The sequence below is a fragment of the Ciona robusta genome, chromosome 9 (assembly GCF_009617815.1).
Source record: "Ciona robusta chromosome 9, ASM961781v2".
Taxonomy (NCBI): Eukaryota; Metazoa; Chordata; class Ascidiacea; order Phlebobranchia; family Cionidae; genus Ciona; species Ciona robusta.
In genome coordinates this window covers 1,447,787-1,473,600 of record NC_143243.1, presented here as the reverse complement: position 1 = coordinate 1,473,600, position 25,814 = coordinate 1,447,787, and the positions used below count along the sequence as shown (strand labels likewise).

The window sequence follows — 25,814 nt, the reverse complement described above, 5'->3', positions numbered from 1 at the left end:
TCAAATAGAACGTTCATCCATAATGTGAGCAAGATGACAAATTTAAAACCACGTTGCTATTTTGAGATCGCCGTTTTTTCCCCTAGACCTCGTGGTTGCCGCCCACGGTTTTATATCGAACGAAAATAAGCTTCGGTTGGTTAAAATAGCTCCGGTTGTATATTTTTTTACATAAGTTAAAAAGGACTTCGCGACAAAGAAAATGTATACTGCAAGTTTCTATCGATTGTATAAAAACAATAAGCATTGTTGCGTATCAAGGTCGGTCACGAGACATGACGTCACTCGGCATTCTTACGTGATAATGTAACTTGTTTGCGCACAACGGGTCGACGTGAGTTCGAGAATCCGCAGAATCTCGCGTGCTTTTTACGTCACAGTCCACAGTTTTGGTCAAAATTACCACCAAGTTCAATGTTTAGGAAGGTTATTGTAAAAATTTAGTTTTTTTCTTTATCGCTCGTGTACTTTAATTTCTAATGTCAGTTCTGAAATGTTTGTTTATATTGTGTGTTATAACTGTTTATTCCAAAATATCGCCTTTAGCTGTGGGGTGGGTAATTCCTGGCCAACGAAATTTATATTCAGTTTGGAAAAGTGTTTTAAATCAACCTATTTTACAATCTAAGTAACTGCTAACGGTCCGCCATGAAAAATATTCCGTAGCGGAAAACAATAGCCCGCCCCTTGTTAAATTTGTTCCTCTAGTGACGTCACTAAACCCGATATAAGCATCAGTTACTTTTTGCTGTGATTTGGAATTACAAACTAACAGTTTACGTTGCAATAAGAATTTTTACAATTTGTGTTCGCTAAAAGCGACTACGATCGGTGTTATTTCGTCATTATAGAAATACAAACAAGTTATTGCGTAGTGTAACGTTTTGTGCTTCGTTTGTGTTCCTATTCAGCCATTGAACAAATTAACGTATTCGACTCTACATGGGTGACGTCCTACAGCGTGGCATGCCATGGGACCTGAAATTCAGGCCAGTGTTGGCCTACTACCTCTTCAGGGTGATGTAACCCATTTTTACTGACTACCGGGTTGAAGTTCGGTATCTTGCCGAACGCCATACTAGGTGTTTATACGACTCTGATTAATATCGAGTATTGAACCTGGCATCCTTAGGTTCGATACAATCGCCGAGTCACCGTAGGTTACTATCTACCACGGCCTACTAAAGATAGATATCTCTAGTAGGCCGAGTATCAACACCCAATGTAAATATTTATCCTTGCGTTGTGCAGCAACGACAGTAAAACAAGTGTTCCGTTATACCGTTTAACTTTAAAACGAAGACCGTTGTCGCGGAAATCTGGTTCCCAAAGGCTAAAAAAACCTGTTTTATGAGGAATCCAAAACTATGCTGGTTGCGACTAAAAATACCAGTATTGTCGTTTTAGATCTTTTGCGCCACAGTGCGGCGAATATATTTCAGGCTTATAGGTTTGAATGTGCGTTACTGTCCAGTGCTACATGATGTGAACAAATGGTGTATATAGTCCTGTATATAAAGATGAAGTACTCCAGAATTCACGTAAGTGGTCATGAATCGGTCACACCCGAGAAAATATGTTTTTTTTACAAATTATGTTACATTCATTTATTACTGCTTTGTGTTTCATTTTGTTTAAAGTTATGAAAAGTTCATTTTTGCCTGATCTTTTTTGTTTAACGTATTTATATGTATGTGATATTACTCTTTTTTTTTATGAATTTTTTAATTATTCCTGTAAAACGACATTTTTCATTACTTTTCCAGATCCCCAAGATTGCTCCATTGAGCCCAAGGCCTCTGGTTTGATAAAACACAGGTATACAAAATACTTTTTATAAACGTTTTAACAAATTTAAATAAAAATTAAACTGTAAAAATAGGCATATATATATCCATAGCATACAATAATTACAGCTTGCAGGTTCACCTATTCATTTTTGTGTCAGGCTAAGAATTTATTACCTACAGTGTAACAGTAGCATAGCATTAATAAAAGTTGTTATAATTTGTACAAATTTAAAGATTAAATTCTTGTGTCGTTCCGTGACTGACACACTTTGTGTATACAATTAAGCTGACAAAGAAAATATGACACGGTTTTATTATGACATCACAATATGACTCATACCCAATTAACTTGAGTATCTCGTGAAAATCATGTTCCGTGTAGTAAAACTAAACGATGCTGTAATTTGAGATTAAACATTTCTTTCGTGGGTGTTTCGACAGGCCACTTTACATACATGGCAATCTAAGTCACAATGCATGAAATTATTCAATTAGTGCAGAGACAGACAAACTTTTGCACTCCATATCAGTCTCTTAATTACACTCGACACATCCTAACCGTCATGGACACGGGATTAAAGTTGAGGTATTTCCTTGAACGAGGCAGATTAGCTTGAAAGATTGCGCAATCTTGTAAATCTTCCTAATGATATAAATACAAGTACTTTAGCTTAGATGTTCAGTTATTCGAAATTACCTTCATTTCAGCTTGAATAAAAGTAAAGGTTTAAATTCTTAAATAAAGTTTAGTAACTCGCAAGCAGGTTGAGAGTTAGAAGAGTTTTGTAATATGTGTAACTTAAATATGAGACAGTGTATATTCTAATATTAAAAATAAACTTATGTTTTAGTATTATTGATAAGTTGAAAGTATATTTTCAACCTTCGTTCACAATGTTTATTTTAAATTATTTGGTAAGTTTTTAAATATATATTGGCTTTTAATTCATAAAGCTAGAATTAAACATCACATTGTATCCTGGCCTGACATATCACAAACTTAAAAGTAATGGGCTAATTCTGGCAAAGATTGTCTTGATATGCCCTCACTTCAATAGAATAATAGGCTGTAAGAGTATTTTATCATGTCAAGATTGTCTTGACCTCACTCAAGTAGAATAATAATCTACAAGAGTGTTTTTTGAACTATATTCTGCTTTTGAATGAATGAATGAATGAATGAATGTAACTTACTTTATCCTCGTGTGGCCGGAAAACGACAGTCGTTATCACACGGGTTTAACACCTCGTGCCAGCTTACGAGTTACTATGTATGTTACTTTGTGGGTAATTATTTTTTGGGGGGATTTTTTCTTTTTTATGTATGGCTGATAATTTAGACAACCCATTTGTGACCACTGGGTTGGAGCAATTGCCGTTAAGTGTCTTGCCCAAGGACACATACGCCCACAATGGTAGCAGCGTCGAGCCTTGAACCCATTGCCTCTGGGTTACAGGCAGGCGCGCTAACCACTACACCACGGCGCCGGACGAAATTTTCAGTCTTTTAATAATGGGTAACACATAAAGGGTGACAATTTCTGACCATATCTTTTTTGATCTGTGTTATGATGTCTCTTTATATCAAGGCTTTTTAAGTTCATATAATGTATTTTTTAACATATGGTTATAACTAAAATTAATATGACATGGTCGTTTATTATGTTTCTTTAATAGTATAATACATGATTTCTATTTACAGCTTATTTCTGCTGCTTTGATCCTGGGTCTACTGACACCTAATGGAAATGGTGATTGTTACGCTGCAGAATACTGCCAAGACGCCCACACAAACATAACATATATGGAGGGTGACTCATGGACAACTAGTGATTGCTATCGTTGCTATTGTTGGAAACGAAAAATCCAAGTGGTAATTTTAACATTCAGTTATTTTGTGTTGTAATTAATGATTATTATAAAGAATTAGTCTGTAAGCTTATTAAAGGCCTATGTAAGTTGTAAATATATAGTTTATGAAAGTGGTATATCTTGCTGTTCTAGCAAATATATTTTTACTGACAAGTGGTAATTTACTATTGAATTATTTTGTGTTCTTTATTAATATCGACATATCGATATTTAGGCTACGTTAAAACCAATAAAAATTAGCCCGGAATTAGAAATAGCTTACCTAATAAATATTGTAAGAAAGAAAACCTTTATTTTCGGGCAACCAGGTTAAACCCAGATAATAGCAAAGTGAATAAGATAAGTTTTTTCCATTTATAATATGCTTTACAAGTTTACAGAAACTATTTATAAATTCACAGAAATCTTGTTTGGAGATAGAGAACAGGACATCAGAAATCACCAACTGGTACTTTCCCTCAATAAGGAAATCCACATTGCTTAGCATGTTACAAGCAAGATTCCGAAATGCTCCGAGAGAAGTCATAGTCACCCGCAATGAATCGTTACACATCGCATGCCCTGTTTTACCTGATCCGGTCCCAAACCCAATCACTGGGACCACATTCTACCCTTTGCTACGTCAGATCAACTATGTTTTAGAAATACTTGGAAAAGGTTGCTGTTCCTTGTAAGTATAATATTGTGATTAGTTTTGTTCTCTAATTTATAGTTTGGTATAATATATACATGGCAACTTGAACTATCTGTATATGGTACAATGTATGAAAATTTATCCATGAGTGGCTCAGCAACACAGTTTTTATAACACAGTTGTTTTGTTTCATACACTTCGTGCCCACTTATGAGTTACCACAGATGTAACTTTGTTAGCGTAAATTTTTTTTGGATGGCACATAACTTTAACAAGTCCATCCATATTACAGGTATGGTTACCCTGCTAGTGTTCATAGTGACTGTGAGAGTGTGTGGGATCCACAATACTGTAGATACTTAGTGTTGGATCGGAGGACACGACAACCATGTAGATACCAGTATGGGTTGGTGGGAAAATAAACTTCTTATTGAAAAAATATTTAATAACTTATTGATCCATGCGCGGAAAAATGATGTTTTTTTTATCATGATCTAGTTTGTATACTTTTGTTGTTTCACAAACTGCCAAGTGTTTGTAGTAGTGTAGTTCTATACAAATGTGATCATTTTATTGTGTTATGTGATTTTGGATTGCCATTTATTTTAAATTGGTTTAGATGGCGAGATTTTCAAGTATTATGAAAGCAGTATTGGTGCATATCTTTTAATTTCTCTTGTGTGCCCGGATTTAAGACCTGCTTTTTTATTGAAGATAAAACTTCTCAGTTTGGCTACATTAAACCTTCCATGTAAACTTAATTAAACAAATAGTTGTAATGCTTTATTTTTATGTATCAAACCAGAAACTTAAGAATTTATAAATATAACACAAACGTTACGACAAACAACAAAATAAAATTGAAAACAGAATATTTTCCATTTTTTACAGCTTTGTTACATTCACTGCGACACAATAAATACTTCCCAGCTTTTAATTGCACTTTTTGACAAATGCTTATCGTTACACCGCAGTGCTTTAGATGCGTGTATTTCCCGGCGTCGTGCAATGTAACTGAAGAAATAAAAAGAGTTACAAAATATGGGTATGTATATATAGGACTCGATAATCAAAGGGCGACTAAGATAACGATAATTTCTCCAAACCAACGGTCACTTATGGGTTGGTTGTAAGTATTACTAATCCAAACAACAATCACTTACAAAGTTACATATGTGATAACTCGGAAGCAGACACGAGTTTTGGTGTTATCGCCGCAAGGCTACTACGCATGTATAAAAGATCAGATCGAATTTTATTCGAGACCCAAGAAATAGTTTAATCTCATGCAAGACCCAAGAAATAGTTTAATCTCATGCAAGACCCAAAAATTGGTTTACACGAACAAGCACTTAAAAGTAAATAGTTGTTGCCTGTAAGTACATTTAACGGCTCGTAACCTACTTGAGCTAATAGTATGGCATGGATTCGTTGCATTGTTTGCTACACAATGTTGTTTTCGTATCTCAAGCTCCCTGGAAGCACATATGCCTAGGTCACTTGGTCTGCAATAAAACGCATCTCGGTAGGCAATAGTTGCACTCAGGTTCAGCAACCCTGGAAATAAAGTCGTTATTGAAATATAGTAGGTTGGTACAAGATGGGACACTTTTTCATTCTATTTTTTCGTCTTATTTGATAGTAAACCAAGAACATTAAAAAATTTATAAAAACTGTATTCTTACGACTCCCATGGACCGTTGTAAATTGTTTAAAACCCGATCAGGCGGATATTTGGATATCATGTGCTAAAAGTGTCCCATCTTCCCCACCCTACTATAACCCTTATATCCCATATCCCGTAATCGTGTTTTGAACAAACAATAGTCGTGAGGATACGGTTATATAGCTCTTTAAATATTCTTTGCTTACTATAACATGGGGGGATAAAAAAGAAAAACCACGGACCGTCTTACTTCAACCCACTAAATATTATATAATTTGTGTTACACTAACGACTGTAATCACACCTTTTAAATAAACATTTCCTATACGTATAAAGTTAACAGCAAAAAAAGCCAGATAACATTTATTAAAATACAATCTTTCACCGTATATAGTAACTCTATATATTTTTACCTGCAATAAACGCCAGCCATGCACCTCGCATAATGAAGCAACCAGTTCAATACAAGCCTCAAACGACGCAGCGGTATAATGTATATACGCCCCCGGCTGTATTGCCGCTAACCAAGAAACTAGCTTTGCGAGAATATTCTAAAGAGTTGTAAAGTTCAAAATATATTTAAACTTAACGACTCAACGTTAACTATAACACCAAATGTGAATTATAGGTTTACAGTTTCAACATAATTGTAAATAAATAGAAAATCGCAATCTATACTTAATGTTAGGTTTAGCACTACGGCTATATTTAATATAATAAGGTGGGGGAAGATGGGACACCTTTATCACATAATGTTTAAATATTCTGATCGTGTTTTAAACAATTAACAACGGTTTATGGGAGTCGTGGAGACATAGCTTTATAATTTGATGAACTTTCTTTGTTTTCTACTAAATAAGACAAGAAAAGAGAATAAACATATGTCCCATCTTCCCCCACCTTACTATACATTTGCAGATTTTGTACGGGTTCAATTCATCTACTTACAACATATATTCAATTACTGCCTATTAATTTGATAGATAGCCTACCTCGATTCCAAACTATTCCTACTAAGGCTGGTTTCGAACCTGAACTCTTTAGCTTTAAATCTTTGAAACTACAACCGTATCGTATTTTAAGCACTTTACTCTTATAAACCCTGGGGCATTTATTGCGCGGCGTTCGTTGATAATGATTACAAGCATTTTACGTTTCTTCTGCTGCAGCCGTTTGTACTGAAATGCGGCGTAAGGGTTTCGCAGTCACATTAGTTGTATTGAGTTTAATGCAACTCACTCATTTTGCGCACAAGCAGTTTAGATTGAAGCAGTTAAACATACGAGCGGACTCCGCGTTAAGGAGAGTTGAAGAGAACAGCATATATTTGTTGACAGCGTTCAACAATGTTTCGGTGACCAGAGATATTGCGGACACGAGGTTGAAGGAAAATTTTGCCTCCATTAAAGACCTCACAGAAACTTCGAGAAGGAATTACGTCAGAATTAAAGGAGTTCCGGAGAAAACGGGAGAAAACTTGGAGGAAAAGGTGAATTGTGTGAATGTGTTGTTTGTATTTACAGTTGTGCAGAATACAAGTTTGCATATTTTCACTAAGGTACAAGCATATACAGTGAGGCAGGGGAAAATGGGACACCTTTTCCTTCTATTTTCTCGTCCCATTTGGTAGTAAACAAATAACATTCAAGGAATTGTAAAACCGTATCCTCACGACTCGCATAGACTGTTATTAAATGTTAAAAACACGATCTGGACATTTTGTTATTAAGTGCTAAAGGTGTCCCGTCTCCCCCACCCTACTATACTACAACTGTGCATCACCAATATGCGACAACAAAATCACTACGTAACATAAAGCTGTAGTCCATGTATTTTAAAAATTATTTAGCTAACACAGTCAGGTGTATTCAAAAATGTAAAAAAACAGCCACCCATGAAGTTACATACCCGGAACGTAAGCGAATAAAAAAGTGTATGAACACTTGGTACCTCTGTGTTAAGTTACATATGCGGTAATGTATGAACATAGGGTACCTATGTGTTAGAGTTACCCGACCACAAGAGAATATTAATGAGAACAATAATCATAATTGTACTCCTTAAAAAAAGAAGAAGAAATAAACGAAAACCTTTACAGATTGTTGAGTTAGCGGAATATATCAACGTTCACATTACACCTGATAATATCGACAAAGCAAATAGGATTGGGACCCGCATGAAAGGAGGGGGGAGAACTATTGTTGTGCAGTTGTCGAACTATAAGGTTGGTTACATTACTGTTATAATTACGGTGTATATACTTAAAGTCTGGCGTCGTGGTAAAAGGATTGTCGATGGCCAGGAGAATACGGGTTCGAATCTCGACGGTGCTACCATTGTGGTTGGTAAATGCGTAATTGGGTGAGTTATTGCTAGTATTGCGGGGCGTATATATGACCTTGAGCAAGCCATTTAACAGCAATTGCTCCAAGATAGTGGTCTCCTCAAATTGTGGGTCAAAGCAAGGATAAATAAAGTCTATTTATTAGAATTTACCAAATCTCTTTACTGTGATAAATAAATTAATGTTTTGCCCTTGTACGTGCAGTTAAAGCAACGTTTGATCCGGGAAGCATCTTCCGCATCCCGCAATGTTGAGTTCACCATCCAGGACGACAGCAGCACATACTTGCTGCCACAAGCTCTTAAAAGTGGGACGGATGATATAACGTCACAGAAACGTAAGTTGTATAGAGTACATGACGCAAAAGTTTATGAATTTTATCGGTGACAGACAGTGGTTGTAGGTCCCCGCATTGTATACCCGGGTTAAATGCTTGATGTCACTATTATTGGGGTATAATTGTTTTTTGGGCAAGTTACTTATCTGTCATTTCTCCAACCTAGTGGTCACATAAAAGTAGTAACCGGTAAGCGGGAAATGTTTGAAACACACCACCCTTCTTATAATGACTGAGGTTGCCCGGGCTCGTGAGAATATTAGAAGTTATATTGGTGCATTCATTTCTTTCAGATTGCGAAAGCTTAAAAGCGATCAGTAAACCAGTCGTTCGAGCCAAAGGTAAAAAGATCTTTGGTGCTTGGATGCGAGATCCAATCTCTAATGAAGTAGACGGGACAATATGGGTTCTTCCACATTTCTATGAAAACAACAAAGTTGAGGAATATGCGACCATTCGTGACATGGCGCACAAGCGACCACGTACGACGTATGATCTTCCATACGAATGGGCCGGTAGGTGGCAGTATGCATTTATGTTGGGTTTACATCTAACTTCTTTTTGTTTTTTGTCTCTTTGGGCTAAAAAACGAAAATCTATAACTTTTGTGTATACGTATATATAAATGCGCATATTTGTCTTTTTGTTTCTAATGAAGTAACTTCTGTGTAGATTACCTTTTTTCTTCTACATGTCTTTTGTAATAATATCCCAGTTAAAATAAATGAATTCAGTTTTAGATAACACTCATTTTGTCTTCCAGGCACCGGTCACGTGGTGTACAATGGTTCATTATATTACAACAAACGTAATAGTAGTGTCATGGTTCGATACAACTTCCTTACAAGGGATGTGGTGGTGGAGAAATCGCTAGGAGGCGCATGTTTCGGAAACACAGCCCCTTACCAGGTAAATAAATTATGTTATAATTGAATGAAAAATGTAAGATATTTATTCTCGCGTGGCGGAAAAACGACAGTCCTTATATCACGGGGTGTCTTATTGTATCCGCTTACGAATTACCGCGTTGTATTTCTGACACCGCTTTACACGGCTATACATTCGTGTTAGGAGACAACACCGCCGCCATATTGGAACAGAAAAAAATCATTTTCTTATAAAAAAACTACCTTTACAGTGGTCAGGTTCGACTGACTTCGACTTCGCCATCGACGAATCTGGATTGTGGATTATTTACGCAACAATGGAAAATGCCATGGACATTGTTATTAGCAAGTTAGATCCAGAAAGCCTTGAGGTAAATATGGAACAATATTATTTAGAACAATGTTTAATTTGTAAGTAGGTATAAATGTATGTAACTTATTTATCCTGGCGTGACTGAGCAATTAGAGTCGTTATAACACTGGTGTTCTGTTCGATACACCTCGTGCCCGCTTACGAGTTAAAACGTATGTAACTTTGTGGGGGATTATTTTTACCAAAAGACCCATACACCAACTAGTGTAGATGGGTCAAGCTTGGCACCAGTAACCTCTGACCTGGCAATAGGGCGCTTACCACATTATAATGGTAGCAGCATCTGTTTAAAGATCAATTGCTCAAACAAAGTTTAGGCAGAGGTCGTGTTACATATTATTTATTCTCTATAATAATAACCTAAATACATTATAGGTTCTAAGCACTTGGCAAACTAATTGGCGAAAGCAGTGGTCAGGCAATGCATTTATGCAATGTGGGGTGTTGTACGTGTTGAAGAAATATGACGAAAAAGTGACAAGTCTGGGTTATTATTACGACACAAACACAAAAATCTACAAACATATTGACGTAAGCAAACTAGAAACTAATAATATGATGTATTTAGACCAGTATATTTCTCAAGAGTTTTAGGGCGACATCACGCCACATTCGATTTGTAGCCGAATTGCTACAAAGTGGTGAATAAAGTCACAATGTGATGTTGAAATACATTCAAGTCGAGCTTATGTTCGTTAATGTCTATACGCTAATAAAGGCGGTAAAATATTCGGCGTTAAAAATGAGTTTTTTTCGCTTGAACTATTTCCCTAAAAATGCTCTAAAATAAAACACCCTCCTACTGAGATTACGTAAAAAAGCACAATTTGTAATTAAACGTGCCCATCTAGTTCGTCGTAATACGTGCTCATCCATTATACGCATACCATGTTGTTTTAGATTCCGTTTTGGAACAATTATGAATGGAACACAATGTTGGCATACAATCCTAGCGATAAACAACTATATGCGTGGGATCAGGGTTATCTGGTTAACTACAATGTGACGTTTTGACGTAAATTGTTGCGTAATACGTCATACGTTTGGTAATACGATACGTCATGCGAAATGCCCTGCGTCGTGGGCGCTGGGATGTTTATGATCAATTTTTGGAAAAATCTTTTTTATAAATTTGCTGGAGCCGTTATATGACGTTGCGTAAAACTTTTTTTGCTACAAGCGTGTTAAAAAAAACTATAACATATCCTTTTTGTTATGTTTTAAAAACTGTTGCATGCTCACGACTATATTATGAATGTCCCGGACTAAAGCGTATGTGAAGGTTTTGTCCAGTTCGTTCTTCGGTTACGTAGTTTAATCGTTATAATGCGTGCAGTTGTTTATTTTTGTTATAAAAGTTAAAATAAAGAATTCCTATTTTACATTTTCCTTGGTTTTCTTATCACGACAACAAGCATAACGACACATTGTTATCGGTTGTATACTGCAGAGACGCTGAAAGGTATATCTGCCCGACGCTCATCTGGCAATGCTATTATAGAGCGCTCGCTTCTTTACCAAAGCATCCGGGTCCGCACAGTAAGTATAGAGCCCCATGCCCTGCCATCATTTTCGATGTATGTGCCCCATGGCGAGACAGTAAACGAAAATTGCTTTAATTTAGTTGTTTTTTTATTGATTGTCTCAAATGTTACACAAATAGTGTGAAAAATATTCGCACACAAACAACGCGTAATTTAGTGTTCTGTATGAAACAAAACATGCGTTTACTCAAATTATCCTCGGCGTATTCAATGCGACATTTAATAGTGATGAAAGATTGGTAGCACGATTCGTCATGAGGGTCTTATAATTTCGAAATGTTTAGAACAAACTAGGATGAAGTTAAATACCACATGAAGGATTTAGACATTCCGTTTATTTGTAGCATATTTTTGTGCCCATTTTAAAATGAATATTTAATTGTATTTCGCAGCATGTAAATCCCAAAAATGGGTGTTACTGCGCGCTATTAAAATCGCGTAGGAATATAATCATTTTTTTAATTTTGCTCAACCCGATTTTATCGCATAATCAAGTATTTGCTTGCGGGCTGCGAAAAGAAAGTAATGTATGCGCCCTATTTGAAGCACATTATGCGCACATTTACCGGTAGTGCTTAGTTTGCGCACCTGTGTGATAGCCCGGCCAATAACAGCCACGTCACAGGTCAAATAAGTGACCAGTAAACGTGACGATTTAGTTTGTTTATAAAAATGTAGAAAAAACGGTCGGATTAGGGAAAATTTATATCAAAAGTTTAAAGTGTGTTTTTCTGTTTTTTTTTGGTTAAAAACTTGCATGACGTAAACTGCAGTAAATTGCTGCGTACTCAACGTAACAATGCCATTTGTGACGCGACATATCCGGTGATAGTCGCTCCCGTGAATCAATGTTGGTTCGACAAACACAAAAGCGGGATCGGTCGTCGGCATAATAGCAAAGGAAATATCAAGAGGGTTATGATGACGTTTAAACAACGGGTCTGTTAGATTGGATGACATGAATGTCAAAACGTCTGTCTCAAGATGAGCATTGAAGGGTATATCGATAAGGTCGTTAACCTCGAGGTGAAATACGGTGATTTACTCTCGTTCATTGTGTTGGGAGCGACGTGCCGCTCGTGCAAATCCTGTAAGGACTTGTTTAAGTCGGGGTGGTGGGTCGGTAAGCAATGTCGAGTTAATTAAATCGGGAAAACAAACATTTTATGGCAATTGACATCTCCGGAGCGGCGCTTAACGGTTGCAACTCCGTTTTGTGAATCTTCCGAGTGTGCTAATATTTAAATAACGATCGCTTTTGTTGGTCAAACTGGCAGCTTGGGTATGAGGAACTAATTAACGGCGGATTGGGTGACGTTGGCTCTGCCACAAAAGCTGGGACATATTGGGAACGTATTATTGAACCTCCAGCCTACATGCCGCGGGTAAACATAACCTTTTAAATCTGGCCTGTCAATCAAAATTGTGGGCGTGGTTACATCCGGAGCTCCTGTTCGAACCCCGGCCAGCCTTGAATCAATATTTCAATGCATTGTCTGTCTCACGTATTTCGGTCGGCGGGAACAAACAACTTACAGACGCGAATAAGCGTTTTGTGCAAACCGATACGCAGCAGCAACTGGTTCTATATTTAATTGAAAGGTAATTGTGGTCGTAATTGCTCCGTTAAATCTTTTCAAAATTTAAAATTCTGTCACATTTCGGACTCACAATGCATTTGCATATGAAATTCAACTATAAAAAGTGAGATTGTCCAATTATACATCGTCGGCAATTGCAACGATATAAGGTTTATAAATACGCCTGCTGTTTGCTGTATAAAACACCTGCATCATGTTTTATTTCGCAGTGATCATGTATATAGATACACCATGTGTCTATCGTGTATAAGAAGACACCCATGTTATAACTCGGCAGGGAGCATGAGGTTTATTGAAATATAGCGCCATCTGTACATTTGGTATATAAGGAAGAAACCCATCTTACATTTAAACGATGGGCATGAGATGGGAAAATATCGTGTATGTCTGTTGTATAACAACAACAACAAAAGCTTGCCAAACAACAACAAGCCGAATCTGTCCAATAACCACACGGAGCGGCTTCGGTTGCGAACCGACCTAAACTCATTAAAAGCGCGTCGTTTACAAAATGGCGCGTGCGTGGGTATAGGTCCCTTGTGCAAACTACTGGCCATTGGTTATCAGCGCAATCAATTGAATCGACACTTGAACTAACGGTGTCCGCGCCTACTTCCTACTTGTCGGCCGATCCAACAATTTCACTTCCGAAGTCCTCAAGTCGAGCTTTGAAGATTATTTGAATGTTTGGAAATAATTTACCGATCAGTGAGCAAAGGTAAATATAACATTCCCGCTTTTATGCTTAGTTAGGCCTAGCTATGTAGAAGTAACCTCGTTTAATGTGACTTATATCGGTTAAGTATAGTTTCCTATACTAACTTGCGCATTTTGTTATTGAGAAATTTGTTGTTTTATGTTGCCTATGTCGTGATACCGTTTAATGTTTATAAGAAATCTGAAAGCTGTTAATTTATTCTTATTTATAAGTTAAACGTATGTATATAGCGTATTTTAATCACGGTCTGAGTTATATTTTATAGTATACTTTATCGGGACATTTTATGGCGTGAAAATACCTTTATTCAAAACATAGCGCCTCTCGTGGAGCGCTTAGTAAGTGAAAATGCCACGCGTAATCGACAGTTTTAATATTTGGACACCCCCGCTCTAGACGCTGGTTCTGTTTGCTCCTGGGTACATATGGCAGCTCTTATGTCGACTCCGTCACACAACTCACTTGTATCGTTCACAGCAACATATAAGCAAGATAATGTGGTATAGCTCAAAGCAGGTTCGGTATATATATAATAGGACCCTATATATATTCTAGGAGTTCTTGATAGAACTATATGCGATATAAAATGCATTAGATTATTATTTATTAATAAGCTTTGTAGATCATTATAAATGGCACGTTTTCTTTAACAGCTTATATGCACAAGCTATTTGGTGTATTTTTTTATTACAGACATAGTTTTCAATTTGGAAATAGGTTTAAGTTTTTTAGTTTAAAATATATTGTCCATTTTTAAATGCGTTGATAAAGAATATATTGTTGAAAAGTCATGTTGAATAGTAAGATCCACTTGTTTTTTTTTTATATCATGTCAATACATAATTGAAAGGCAGGTTTTTATATAACAAAGCAGATATCATAGTGCAGTACAACCGTTTGAGGCATCGAAAATGTCTGTAAACTTTATAATTTTGGAGAAAAATCCTGGCTTGCATTTAATGCTTCTAACCAGAGTGGTCTCATATACATAAGGACAGTAAGAATACGGTTTATAATAGTTTACTATTCTGTTGTATCATTCGTGTTTCCTGACTCGCTATTATTATAAATAGAAAGTAGATGCAAACGTAAAAAAGTGTACAAGCAGTGAACATTATCCATATTTTTCCTATATTTCCCTTTCTCACTCGACCCCATCCATATAGAAAAAGCAGTGAATGTTAATATCCGCATTTATACATAACATTTTGTTAACCTGGGGTCTAGTTGTCGTAGCTTGCTATGTAACAGTTACTATATAGGTAAATGGGGACCACTAATAGAATGCTTTTGAAACGTCGACTCATAATCAATAGAACCTTAGCTTATGCTAATCGTTCGTTTGGCGTTGGATTTATTTTTATACAAATCATTTATATAAACTCAAAAGTGATCTAAACACTAAAACAAGAGTGAATTTTATGCTTATTTTAGGAGAATGGAAATACGCTGTGCTAAAGTTTTTGGAAAATTACTTGTTTCAAAATGTAAAATAAATGGCCGCAAACTCAAATTCCTTCGTTGTCTTATTACGTAAGTTGTTAATTACCTTGTCTTGTTTCATTTACAGGCGTTATCAAACTTGTGTAATGTCTGACGGCCATTTTTATTTAGTTTCGCTATACAAAGGAATAAAACCTTTGCAATCTTTGGTTTTGATCCAAACTGGTGAATACATACCGTTGCCACCAGGCATATTTTTAATTGTATTTTAGCTCTTATTGACGCTTGGATCTAAACTTTGTTGTTTTATCTGTACGAAATATTTACAAAAGTTTGTTTTTGGTGGTCAACTATTTCTAGCAAGCGATTCTAAAACGGTATTATTATTGGCGGTAAATATATCTTTATAAAATGAACTGCCATTTTGAATTATTTCGTTATCGTACACTTCATTATTTAACTCGGCGCAATTTCGGCTTATCATTTTAGTTCTGAAAAGCCGGCATCGTGGGAAACTGTATAGTGTAAATGAATCTATTGAATAAATGAATAGCTGAATGAACTTATTTATCCAGCGTGTCGGGGAAGCGAGAGTCGTCACAATACTGGTGTTCTTGATGTTTTATATAACTCGTGCCCACTTACGAGTTACCACTTATGTAACTTTGTTGATTTGCCCTTTACCTTGCATTCACTTTATGCTTAAATATTACGGTGGTGTTATTTTTAAATCTGCGTAACCTTGGTCACTGTTTGTTAATTGTTGGATGGGAACCGCCAGTTACAACCGTTAACAGGTCAACAGCGATCGTAAAATGTCGGTCCCATAAGTCGCTGGTTTATGGATGCTTTACTAACGAGCCACCGCATCTGATATTGTCGGTGGCTTCACAACCCTCTGTTTAAATCAAGTTTATGCCACAGCACAACCCAGCTGACTGCGATAGTTAAATAAGTTTGTTTTACGGCAACGTGTTTTTTTTAAAGGATATAATGTGATGTGGTTATAAAAGCGTATTTATAACTTTAGGGTTGGTTTATATGTTTTTATCTTTAAACACAATGAAATTCTAGCCGCTCTCACAAATACAAACGGTCCGTTGCGGGAATATATTGCAAATTTTGGATATAACTCTATAACTTTATCCAAAAGTTTGGGTGGAAAACCAGTAAAAGAAAATCGGTTAAATCGTTAATCTGCAAATATGCTTTGCGACAATTCTATATTTTACATTTTTTTCCAACCTAATATAAATACTAAATTCGCTAATTAAAATACACAGCGTATACGCTTAAACATAAAAATTAAAAAAAAGGAAAAAACAACAGTTTGGTTAAGACCTGCAAAACTAGAACTCATTCGTGCCGAGCGTAGCAGGAGCGGACGAGGTAGTTTCAAACTTTATGGGTTTTCGGAAACTGCTTCTGTTTATCGATTAGTAAACATTGCTCGTTTTTAAGAGCTACCTGTGGCTGGCTGAGGCTGGAACAGTTTACGAGTGACGGGTTATTGCTCGGTATTTACGGCTTGCCCGCCCAACAAATATATTTCGATCGTCGTTGTCGGGTCCCTCGTGCTCTCAACGTAAATCAGGGTTGTGTGGATACTAGAAACGTACATAACTACAGTAGCTGTTACGTCATAATGGGTTTTGTGGTTTGAAAATCAATTCTTTGCATTTGTCATACGCACGCTAAATGAGTCGATGCTCACTTAATTAATACCGCGTTCAATCCAAACCGTCTTTTTTTAAAGAAAAAGATTTTTACTTGCTCGGGTTTACGGGTTGAAGGCTCGTCTCTGCAATATCATTGTGGGCATATGTATTCCTAGGCAAGGCATCTTAACGGCAAATCCTCAATCCAGTGGTCACTAATGGGTCTTAATTGTCAGCCATAGGTTAAATAAACACCAAATAAACCAAATAAATGATCACCCGCACAGTTGCATATACGTGGTAAAGCCGACACAAGGTGTATGAAACATAACATGTACGCGATGTTATAAAAAACTGTCTTTGCCCTGTCCATCACTCGAGGTTAAAAAGGTTACATTCACATATATAAAGATAACTATTAAGGTTTAAAGCCGAAAAAATCTCGTATATATTATATTCTCGAGAAACTAATTTTACTTTTTTCAAACTCTAGAAAACTAAATCCTCACCGTCATAGTAACAATGACGATGGTGTCTAAACAAAATATAAAGTTAACCCCTGAGCTACAAAGCTTCCCGACATGTTTGGTCCCTAGTTTGGGACCATGGACGATGAACTGTCACGGAAAAGACTTTGAAAAATGGAATGCACCCAGGACTTCGGTAAATTTCGGAAAAGATTTTCGGGAAATTTCGGATGGTAAAACAATACAGAGCAAAGCCCATCTAACTGAGAACATGGAACAAAAAGATCTTGATGAAATAAAACCAATAATTAGCAATGATAAAAATCCCGACTCTGACATTGACCGACCGACGATCTGTTCGCCGGAATTTGGGTCTCATACTCCGGCAATGGAACTCAGAAACCAACCGAGGTGTTCGGATTCGCAATATGGCGCCGATCATAGAAAGAGTGTCGCTACCGCTCTAACGTCAGAAGACCACGAAAGATTAATCGTCGCAAACCGACTTAAAGAAAAAAGTATAACTTATTTTAATTACAGATTTACATGTATAATAACTCCAAATTACGACGCATGATTGTTCTAACTAATCTAACATATAGTTATGTTTCCACCGTTTTTTTTTATAGAAACCCCAGCAAAGCGACCTCATCACGGAAAAGTGAATTTTCGATTCCTTGCCCAATCTTTGTCACTTGATGCAGAAACGAAAGCAGAGGATTCAGAGCTTTGTAAGTTTGACCTCAAAATTGTACAAAACTTTATAACCAAATATTCACGACTCTAAATGTCGACTCTGTCACCCACAGAAATATATACATATACCAAAGAATATAGGAACTGGGGGATATGAATTGTCGGATTTTACCATTAAATAATTCCAAATATTTTGTTTTAAATAATTACTTTTTTTCAGCACCCCCAAAGAAACAGTTACTCAACAATGACAGTTCTCCACGTGAAAATCCTGATAGTGACGTAAGCAGTACGTCATCACCACGTCATCCATATTTCCCAATCTCACCACCCGCGTGGCCGTTTGCTTCTATGATGTCACAAGGTGCAATGACGTCATCGCCCTACCTACTCAACAGTTACAACCCCCTTCTACGTCAAACAATGGTAATTAAGAAGATGGTTGTTTTTAATATTTGCCGTACAGTTGGCACTGTTACAAGCGCGTCTGCCTCGTGTCTCTAGCCAAGAAGGTTCGAAGCTTGGCACTGCTACTATTGTTGGCGTATGTGTCATGTTGTAGGACACTCAACGAAAATTGTTCCAATTTAGCGACCACTTAATTGCTGTCTAAATTAAATTGTCAGCCATCATACATTCAAAGTCCAACAAAATAATCACTCACTAACTTAGGTAATATGACACCCGCGCGTATATAGAAACTGTTGTTGATTCGCCACGTGAGGATCAATTATATTCATTCATTTATTACCTGATTCAGGAAAAGTTGTTACAATCCTTTGAAATTATAACTTATTAATATCAGTATCGACAAAATAATTAATATTTTTTATTTCAAAATCTAACTTCATCCCACAGTTAGATGGCGGTAGAGTGCCCCCGTTGAATTTTTTCACCAACCCCCATCTTATGACGTCACGAATGCCATCTCACCCACTCAACTATGACGTCACAAACCAATATGCGAACCTATTACGTCATCTGCTAACCCTCCAAGCGCCTCCAGGTCTCGACCATTCCCAACATTTCAAACCGTAAGTATGATCGGGTTGGCTGACAGTTTAGAAAACGTAAGGGACTACTGGGTTGAAGCAATTTCTGTTAAGTGTTTTGTTCACTGACGAAATCCATGATTTTTTGCGCTGTAAGTTTAGTTGTGTATTTTAGCTATATTTAAAATAGGCTCTACTTCACTTAAATGGCATTCTTAGTCCTTCAATCAAACTGCATGTTGTAATATAGTAAAGAAACTTATTTTGTTCACAGACCATCGTTTCCATTCCCGTTCAAGCCGCCCTATCTGTACCCAGCCGGTTTCAATTTCCCGAACCCACTTCCGCTAGCTCGCGCTATGGAGCCTGATAATAAATTACCACCAGGTAGCGGTAGAGGGAGGGGAAGAAGAATTGGTAAAGGCCTTAAACCAAAAAGAGAATTTATTTGTAAATATTGTGGAAGGTAAGAAATTTAACTAGGCCTGTATGCAAATTAGTTTTATTATGTAGTAAGGTGGGGGAAGATGGGACACCTTTGACACATAATAACCAAATATCCTGGTCGTGTTTTAAACAATTAACAACGGTCTATGGGAGCCGTGAGGTTAAAGTTTTATAAAAAAAATCGTTGAACGTTTGTTTACTACCAAATTGTAGGGGGAAATAGATTGAAAAGGTGTCCCATCTTCCCCCACCCTACTGTACATATATTTATATTAATAGTTAGCACGCCTGCCTCTATAGCCTAGACCATAAATAAGACGTGTTCGAAGCTCTCCGTTGTCACCGTTGCAGGTGTGAAACTATACGATCAATAAAGTGTTTAGGTTTTTAAAACTAAGGTATATATTGCTATCTTCATGCAGACACTTCACAAAAAGCTACAACCTTCTAATCCATGAACGAACCCATACCGACGAGCGACCTTACGTTTGCGATATTTGTAAAAAGGCTTTTCGACGACAAGACCATCTACGAGACCACAGGTATAACACCAAGGTTTAACTATAGTACTCTGGGGTAAGATGGGACATCTTAAAAACATAATATCCAAATATCCTGACTCGGTTTTGAACGATTAACAATAAAGGCCGAGTGGGAATCGTGAGAGTACGGTTTTATAATTCTTTGATTATAACTTGTTTACTAAGAAATGGGGAAAGAAAATGAAAAGAAAAGGTGTCCCATCTTACCCCAACCTACTATATGGTAGAAACTAACTGATCCCTGAGAACGCATTTATACCAGGACTATAACTTGCCAATTACATATAATTAAACCTCCGTAATTTCGTATTTCATATTAGGACCCCAACTGTGTGAAACAAGATGTATTAATCAATGTAGGATTAGCTAGTTCCTTAATCTGTAATATCTAAGCATTATATGTATGTTATAAAGACCCCAGACTGGAAGCATGAGGTGTAACTCGCCATTTAATTATATACATAGTGTGTTTGGCAATGTATGTGTAAACGTATCATGTTTGTATTATATAGCTATAACTATTATGATCAATAGTAAACATAGAAAACATAATATATACTTACGTTATAACTCGACATATGACGCGTTGTCTATTATCTATTAAACTAAACTCCTATATTGTTAGATACATCCACTCCAAAGAGAAGCCGTTCAAATGTACGGAGTGTGGGAAAGGGTTTTGTCAGTCTCGAACATTGGCCGTTCATAAAACACTGCATGGCCAACCACGATAAATATCTTCATATATTATTACCAAGCCCGTTATATATATTATGTTCCTTATGTGTTTTTTCTATTTTAAAAGTAATTGTTCATTAAATGACATGCAGTATCTTTCGTAATGGTTTCATTTCATGCTATATAATAAGTTGAGCTTAGATGGTCCATGTTTTCATTCTTTTTATCATCTCATTTGGCAGAAAACAAGAAATAAATAACAAATTACATAACCATATCCTCACGGCTCTAAAAGAGCGTTGTTAATTGTTAAAAACCCGTTTAGGAAATGTGGAATACCATGTGCTAAATATGTCCCGTCTTCCCCATAGTACTATAACTTCATTTTATTTTCCCAAGATGAGTTTACCAATTGACAAAAGGTGTTTATGTGTTTTGCGAACGTTTAACGGCCATTACAACAGTCGATGTAAGAGGCGTGTTGTTTTATCAAGTAATTACTCGGTAGTAATCTTCTAAAACGCTGCGAGCACGCTTCTTTCTGTTGTAATGAGTTTTCTGCTTAAAACAAACTGGCATTGGTAATGCAGAAAACAGTTCCTGTCTAGATTTATAACTAACTAAAACCATTAACAGTCAGTATAGGAAGGATAGGAAGTGTAATAAGCGTTACAGGATGAAGGATAGCTAACAAAAAGTTAATATTATGATATCCGTGAACCATGACTGGCTAATGTATTCATTGTTAAATTATAATACGGAAAATAAAGGCGTGTTTGGTGTATTGGGGCAGACAAAAGGTGGAAACGTTGGTGGGCAAGCCAAAAGCCACATGTGTTTTCTAACTGTTAGACTGAAAATAGCTGGTCGTTTGGTTTACGGGTATAAACGCTTCATCATACTTGCTTATTTACCAAACCAACAGACAGCCGCATTCGAATCGTTTGCAACGTAATTTGAAACCACTAAGAACAGCGGCATTAAGTGCGGAAATAAAAAGGCTGTTACAGACCATATTGCATGACAGATAGATAGGAAGATGATGAAGCCATGTAAGTTTGAGCGCTGCGATATAGGCTTGTAATGAGTTTACTTGGTAAAATGGCTCCTGTCATTTTTTTTCTATCTGTGATGTATCGGTGAATTAATGATAATTGATCAGGACGGTGTGACGTTTTTAGCATGAAACCTGTACAGTGTTTAGTATAAAATGTTATGCTTAGGATATACAGAAAGGCGTGTATAGACGTTAAAGCTATATATGTCCGCTGCTGACTCGATAAAACAAATATAGACACAAAGGGACCAAGGGCAAACTCGGTTGGTTTAGAAACGAGATTTTGCTTTTGATAAGACGGCCATTGGCCATATATAGCCTAACGATAAATGGATATAGCAGGTGTATGAATTAATATATAGCGCTAAATTGTTCTTTTAATTTGACAGAGAGATTTTATGTGAGTATTACGCAAATAAACATAACAGAAAGTGTTCAAGTTTGTATGGTATACGTTGTAAGAAACTATACGTTGTAAGAAATTTATATCACAAACTGTCTCTTTAGTTTGACTGTTCTGATATATAGAATGGGACTGATATCTCCTGTCAGTAATGTTTACACAGGTTCTCGCACAAACATGAGACATCATAAACATTTTACAGTGAAGTAAAAACTCTTGTTGTGGTACACTGTTTGATTAAAGCGAAACCGAGAGCGATTGGTAGGGTACTGCATACTAATGTTGTTGTAATATGCTTAGAATTGTTCAAATATAGATAGTGTATACAAGTAATTTAACCTATATAGATGAGGTAGCGAGGCATGGCATGGGGACACGAGATATAGGCCAGAGTTTTCTTATGTACCCCATTGCCGATTATACTGATATAAGTAAAGGTTAGTTTATACATTTAGCTTTGCAGTTTAGCGTTTTGAAGTTTACTTATAAAGACTGTTAAACATTGCTGCGGAATGCATTTAGACTGGTTTAACAAAAGTTATTTTACAGCTTTGATATTAGTTTTTGTTTTTCTTCAATGCCACGGTAAGAACTTGCTGAAAGATTCGTTTTAATTGGGATCCTAGTTAAGGAACAAAATGTGGAAAAGTAACGTCAAGGTAAAGTATTAATGGAAACTAAAAATATAGTACTGTGGCGTATATGGGTAGAGTTGGCGCATAATATCCCATATTTGCTAATCGTGTTTTGAACAATTGACCACGCTCTTTTAGAATCGTGCGGTTAAAGTCTAATATTTTGTTAATATTGTTTGTTTACCCCCAAATGAGACGATAAAAGAGAATCAAAACATCAACCATCTTACCCCAACCTACTATACGTGGATATTACTATATAGTGTGGTCACTTAGTAACACTAAATGGCTGGCCAAGATTATACCTAAACCAGATGGCTTGTAGAGCATTGTGCGTATATATATGAACTCAACCGTTGAGTTCCAATGTAACTTATTATTAGCTTTTGAAGTTCATTTAAGCTTATAGTAAAGTCAGTTTCTTTGAAAAAAAATATGAAACGTTTAATAAATGTAATTTGTAATCATCGCTTACATTACCATAACGAAAACAAATAAATTAAATTATAAGAAAGAAAAGGGAAATGGCAACGAAACAGCAACAATATAAATAAACTCACAGTGACTGGTGGCGGTGGCTAATTAAACATATTCAAATTAAATAGGAAGTAAAGTTTGCACACGACACCACGTATATAGGTAAAGACACAACTTGTTTAATGAAAATATTAACATCATCTTTTATTTAATACAAGATTGTAAATCTTGTAGTTATTAAAGGTCCGCGGCATTTGTTGCGTTTGTATTAATTTGCTTTTTATATTGGGTTTGTAAACGTTAATCTAAACAGGTTTTGGTTAATAGGCTTCGTACCAACAAAGCCCCATTGCATTTTTAAATAAAGAGTTAAATGCGATGTATAGGGTGGGAGATGGAGGGACAGCTTTTTATTCTACTTTCTCGTCCCATTTAGTAGTTAACAAACACCATTAATAGAATCATATAAGTGTTTCCTCACTATACCCAATAGAGTAATAGACCGTTGCTAATTGCTAGAAACGCGATCAGGATATTTGGATATGATGTGCAAAAGAAGGTTGCCCACCCTACTATATAAAGCATCGGCTGCATCGCAACTTTTCGGCGCATTTTTAATATTTTTTCACCTGCTGTGCTTATGACTCAAGAGAGATAAATAACTTTAAAAAACTCAAAATGGGGTCATTAGTAAAGAAATGGGTTGGGGCTTGAGACAAAGGTTGGTTTGATGGAAGTTACGAACAACTTTTTGGTGTTTATGTTTGTGAAATGTTCTTTTAAACTTCACTTTTTTATCTTGGATTTTTGATATAGCTTAAGTCATTATTGGGCAGAATTGCGAGAGGAAATGTGTTATAACTAGTACCTTGTATTTCAGGCCTTTTTTAGTCTCGGAGTTTCTTTGTTTTTCTTCATCACATCTTTCATTGCTGCCCGAAATGCTCGATACATCCATAGCGCCACCTACCGACACGTTGAACGACTAACCACAGAAGTAGTGCCACCCCACAACCAATCAGAGTGTGCTACGTTGACCAGCGGTTATTCGGTTCAAAAGTTTTCAAACTTATTGCCGCGGGGTGGCAGTGCTGTTCGTGACGTCACATTTGAAATGACGTCACAATCTTGCTATTGTAGCAACGATAAACTAGATTTTGTAACAACAAACATGGGAAATAATGAAGTCTTGTTAATTTTCACAGGTAATACTGATACTGTTTCGATGTATTCCTCTAGTTGCACAAGTGCGGAAATTTATTTTGAATTTCTTGCAATTTTAAATTGCTTGCTAACTATTGCATGGTTTTTATCGTTTTTAATTCTTTATGAGGAAAAAGATAAGCAAAATAAATTTGTAATTCTAAACTCAATAACTGCTGTCCAGAGTTCGTATATTAACACGGACTCTGCTCCTGACTATCCAGTTAAAAGGTATAAAAAAAGCGTTGTATTTTAAGATCTTATTTCTTGTTTATATTGCATTTTACTGTTGCATTTGTTCCGTTGTTTTACTGCATATTGTGTGCGCTGCAAATTTATAATATATAGTAGGGTGGGGAAAGACGGGACACGTTTAGCACATAATATCTAAATATTCTGACCGTGTTTCGCGGTCATACGGATTTTCAATTCCTTGAACTTTCTTACGTTACTATCAAATGGGACCAGAAAATAGATTGAAAACGTATTCCCTACCCTACTATAACTAGCAGAGTCAAACTTTGTTTAAACACCGACTCAGGTTTTAATAATTAAAATTTGTTCGTACCGCTGTAAAGACGATCTGCCTTTGAAGTTTTATACCGTTTCCGTTTTACATATGTGTCTTGTATTGCATCGTATATCACATTTGTTGCCAGTTAAAGGATAAAAAAATTAAGGGACGAAATTTTGTTGATTATTTGATTTCTATAGAATGGTGCTTGGCAGATTGGGACTTTCCCTACGAAGAGTGAAAGCATGTTAAATTCTAAAATTCCAAAACATTTTTTAGTTTAATATGCTCGAAAATGTGTATGATAAGCATCAGGAAACTGGTAATAATCAGGGACAGTTGGCATTGTTTGTACTCTGTCAGTTCAGAGACGAGTGATGGTATTTTTGTTAGACATCTTTGACATAATACAATACACAAACAATATGTAATTTCATGATAAGGGTTTTATCTAAAAACAGCCAATTTTAGATAAACTGCTGTAGTAAGTTAGTTTTCAAAGTAAATTTGGTATATGAAAGGATTACCTAAATCAGCATCCTAAAATTTTAAAAATTTATAGAAATATAATAATGAACATAACATAACTGTTTAAAATTTGCATTTTTCGAGTGTACTAGTTTTCGGTAATCCTTTAGCTGGTGGCCACCTGAAATTTTGGTTTCAAAATGTTCCTTAGGTCTCACTGATACTCATTGTATAATTTTTTTTTGAAAAAACTCGGGCGTTCGTGTCGAAAATTAACTTTGAAAGTGCGCGAAATCGTGCTGCGTCACCGTATTTTCCACATCAGCCGTTATGAATAAAACCAAGGTTGGATTATTACGTCATAGAAT

General features: G+C 36.2%; 4 protein-coding genes across 9 annotated transcripts; 3 read left to right on the top strand and 1 right to left on the bottom strand.

Moving 5' to 3' along the window:
- The first annotated feature begins 2,654 nt into the window (after positions 1 to 2,654).
- LOC149730641 (uncharacterized) lies at positions 2,655 to 5,336 on the top strand. The gene is made up of 4 exons (XM_089884713.1): positions 2,655 to 2,705; positions 3,493 to 3,663; positions 4,064 to 4,332; positions 4,589 to 5,336. The coding sequence occupies exons 1-4, from the start codon at positions 2,685 to 2,687 to the stop codon at positions 4,716 to 4,718; spliced, it is 591 nt and encodes a 196-aa protein (XP_089740839.1). The 5' UTR covers positions 2,655 to 2,684; the 3' UTR covers positions 4,719 to 5,336.
- LOC149730640 (uncharacterized) lies at positions 5,067 to 7,094 on the bottom strand. Of its 2 annotated transcripts, XM_089884715.1 has the most exons (4): positions 6,955 to 7,094; positions 6,376 to 6,513; positions 5,701 to 5,853; positions 5,067 to 5,310 (listed from the first exon to the last, which is right to left on the bottom strand). In XM_089884715.1, exons 2-4 carry the CDS (start codon positions 6,404 to 6,406, stop codon positions 5,114 to 5,116), a joined length of 381 nt encoding a protein of 126 aa, XP_089740841.1. In that variant the 5' UTR covers positions 6,407 to 6,513; positions 6,955 to 7,094; the 3' UTR covers positions 5,067 to 5,113. The 2 variants fall into 2 exon arrangements, with proteins under 2 accessions (XP_089740841.1, XP_089740840.1); XM_089884714.1 differs by lacking the exon at positions 6,955 to 7,094 and having other exon boundaries at positions 6,376 to 6,579.
- Positions 7,095 to 7,142: 48 nt separating this feature from the next.
- On the top strand, positions 7,143 to 13,401 carry LOC149730639 (noelin-2-like). Of its 3 annotated transcripts, none has more exons than XM_089884708.1 (8): positions 7,143 to 7,451; positions 8,061 to 8,186; positions 8,511 to 8,643; positions 8,937 to 9,158; positions 9,407 to 9,552; positions 9,782 to 9,901; positions 10,279 to 10,434; positions 10,804 to 11,285. In XM_089884708.1, the coding sequence occupies exons 1-8, from the start codon at positions 7,146 to 7,148 to the stop codon at positions 10,915 to 10,917; spliced, it is 1,323 nt and encodes a 440-aa protein (XP_089740834.1). In that variant the 5' UTR covers positions 7,143 to 7,145; the 3' UTR covers positions 10,918 to 11,285. The 3 variants fall into 3 exon arrangements, with proteins under 3 accessions (XP_089740834.1, XP_089740836.1, XP_089740835.1); XM_089884710.1 differs by lacking the exon at positions 10,804 to 11,285 and adding an exon at positions 13,258 to 13,401 and having other exon boundaries at positions 7,146 to 7,451; XM_089884709.1 differs by lacking the exon at positions 10,804 to 11,285 and adding an exon at positions 11,354 to 11,670 and having other exon boundaries at positions 7,146 to 7,451.
- A 128-nt stretch (positions 13,402 to 13,529) lies between these two features.
- On the top strand, positions 13,530 to 25,152 carry LOC149730638 (uncharacterized). Of its 3 annotated transcripts, none has more exons than XM_089884707.1 (9): positions 13,530 to 13,766; positions 17,361 to 17,852; positions 17,964 to 18,065; positions 18,251 to 18,456; positions 18,889 to 19,064; positions 19,297 to 19,488; positions 19,892 to 20,011; positions 20,637 to 22,808; positions 24,142 to 25,152. In XM_089884707.1, the coding sequence occupies exons 2-8, from the start codon at positions 17,390 to 17,392 to the stop codon at positions 20,743 to 20,745; spliced, it is 1,368 nt and encodes a 455-aa protein (XP_089740833.1). In that variant the 5' UTR covers positions 13,530 to 13,766; positions 17,361 to 17,389; the 3' UTR covers positions 20,746 to 22,808; positions 24,142 to 25,152. The 3 variants fall into 3 exon arrangements, with proteins under 3 accessions (XP_089740833.1, XP_089740832.1, XP_089740831.1); XM_089884706.1 differs by lacking the exon at positions 13,530 to 13,766 and adding an exon at positions 14,168 to 14,282; XM_089884705.1 differs by lacking the exon at positions 13,530 to 13,766 and having other exon boundaries at positions 14,535 to 17,852.
- The last annotated feature ends 662 nt before the right edge of the window (positions 25,153 to 25,814 follow it).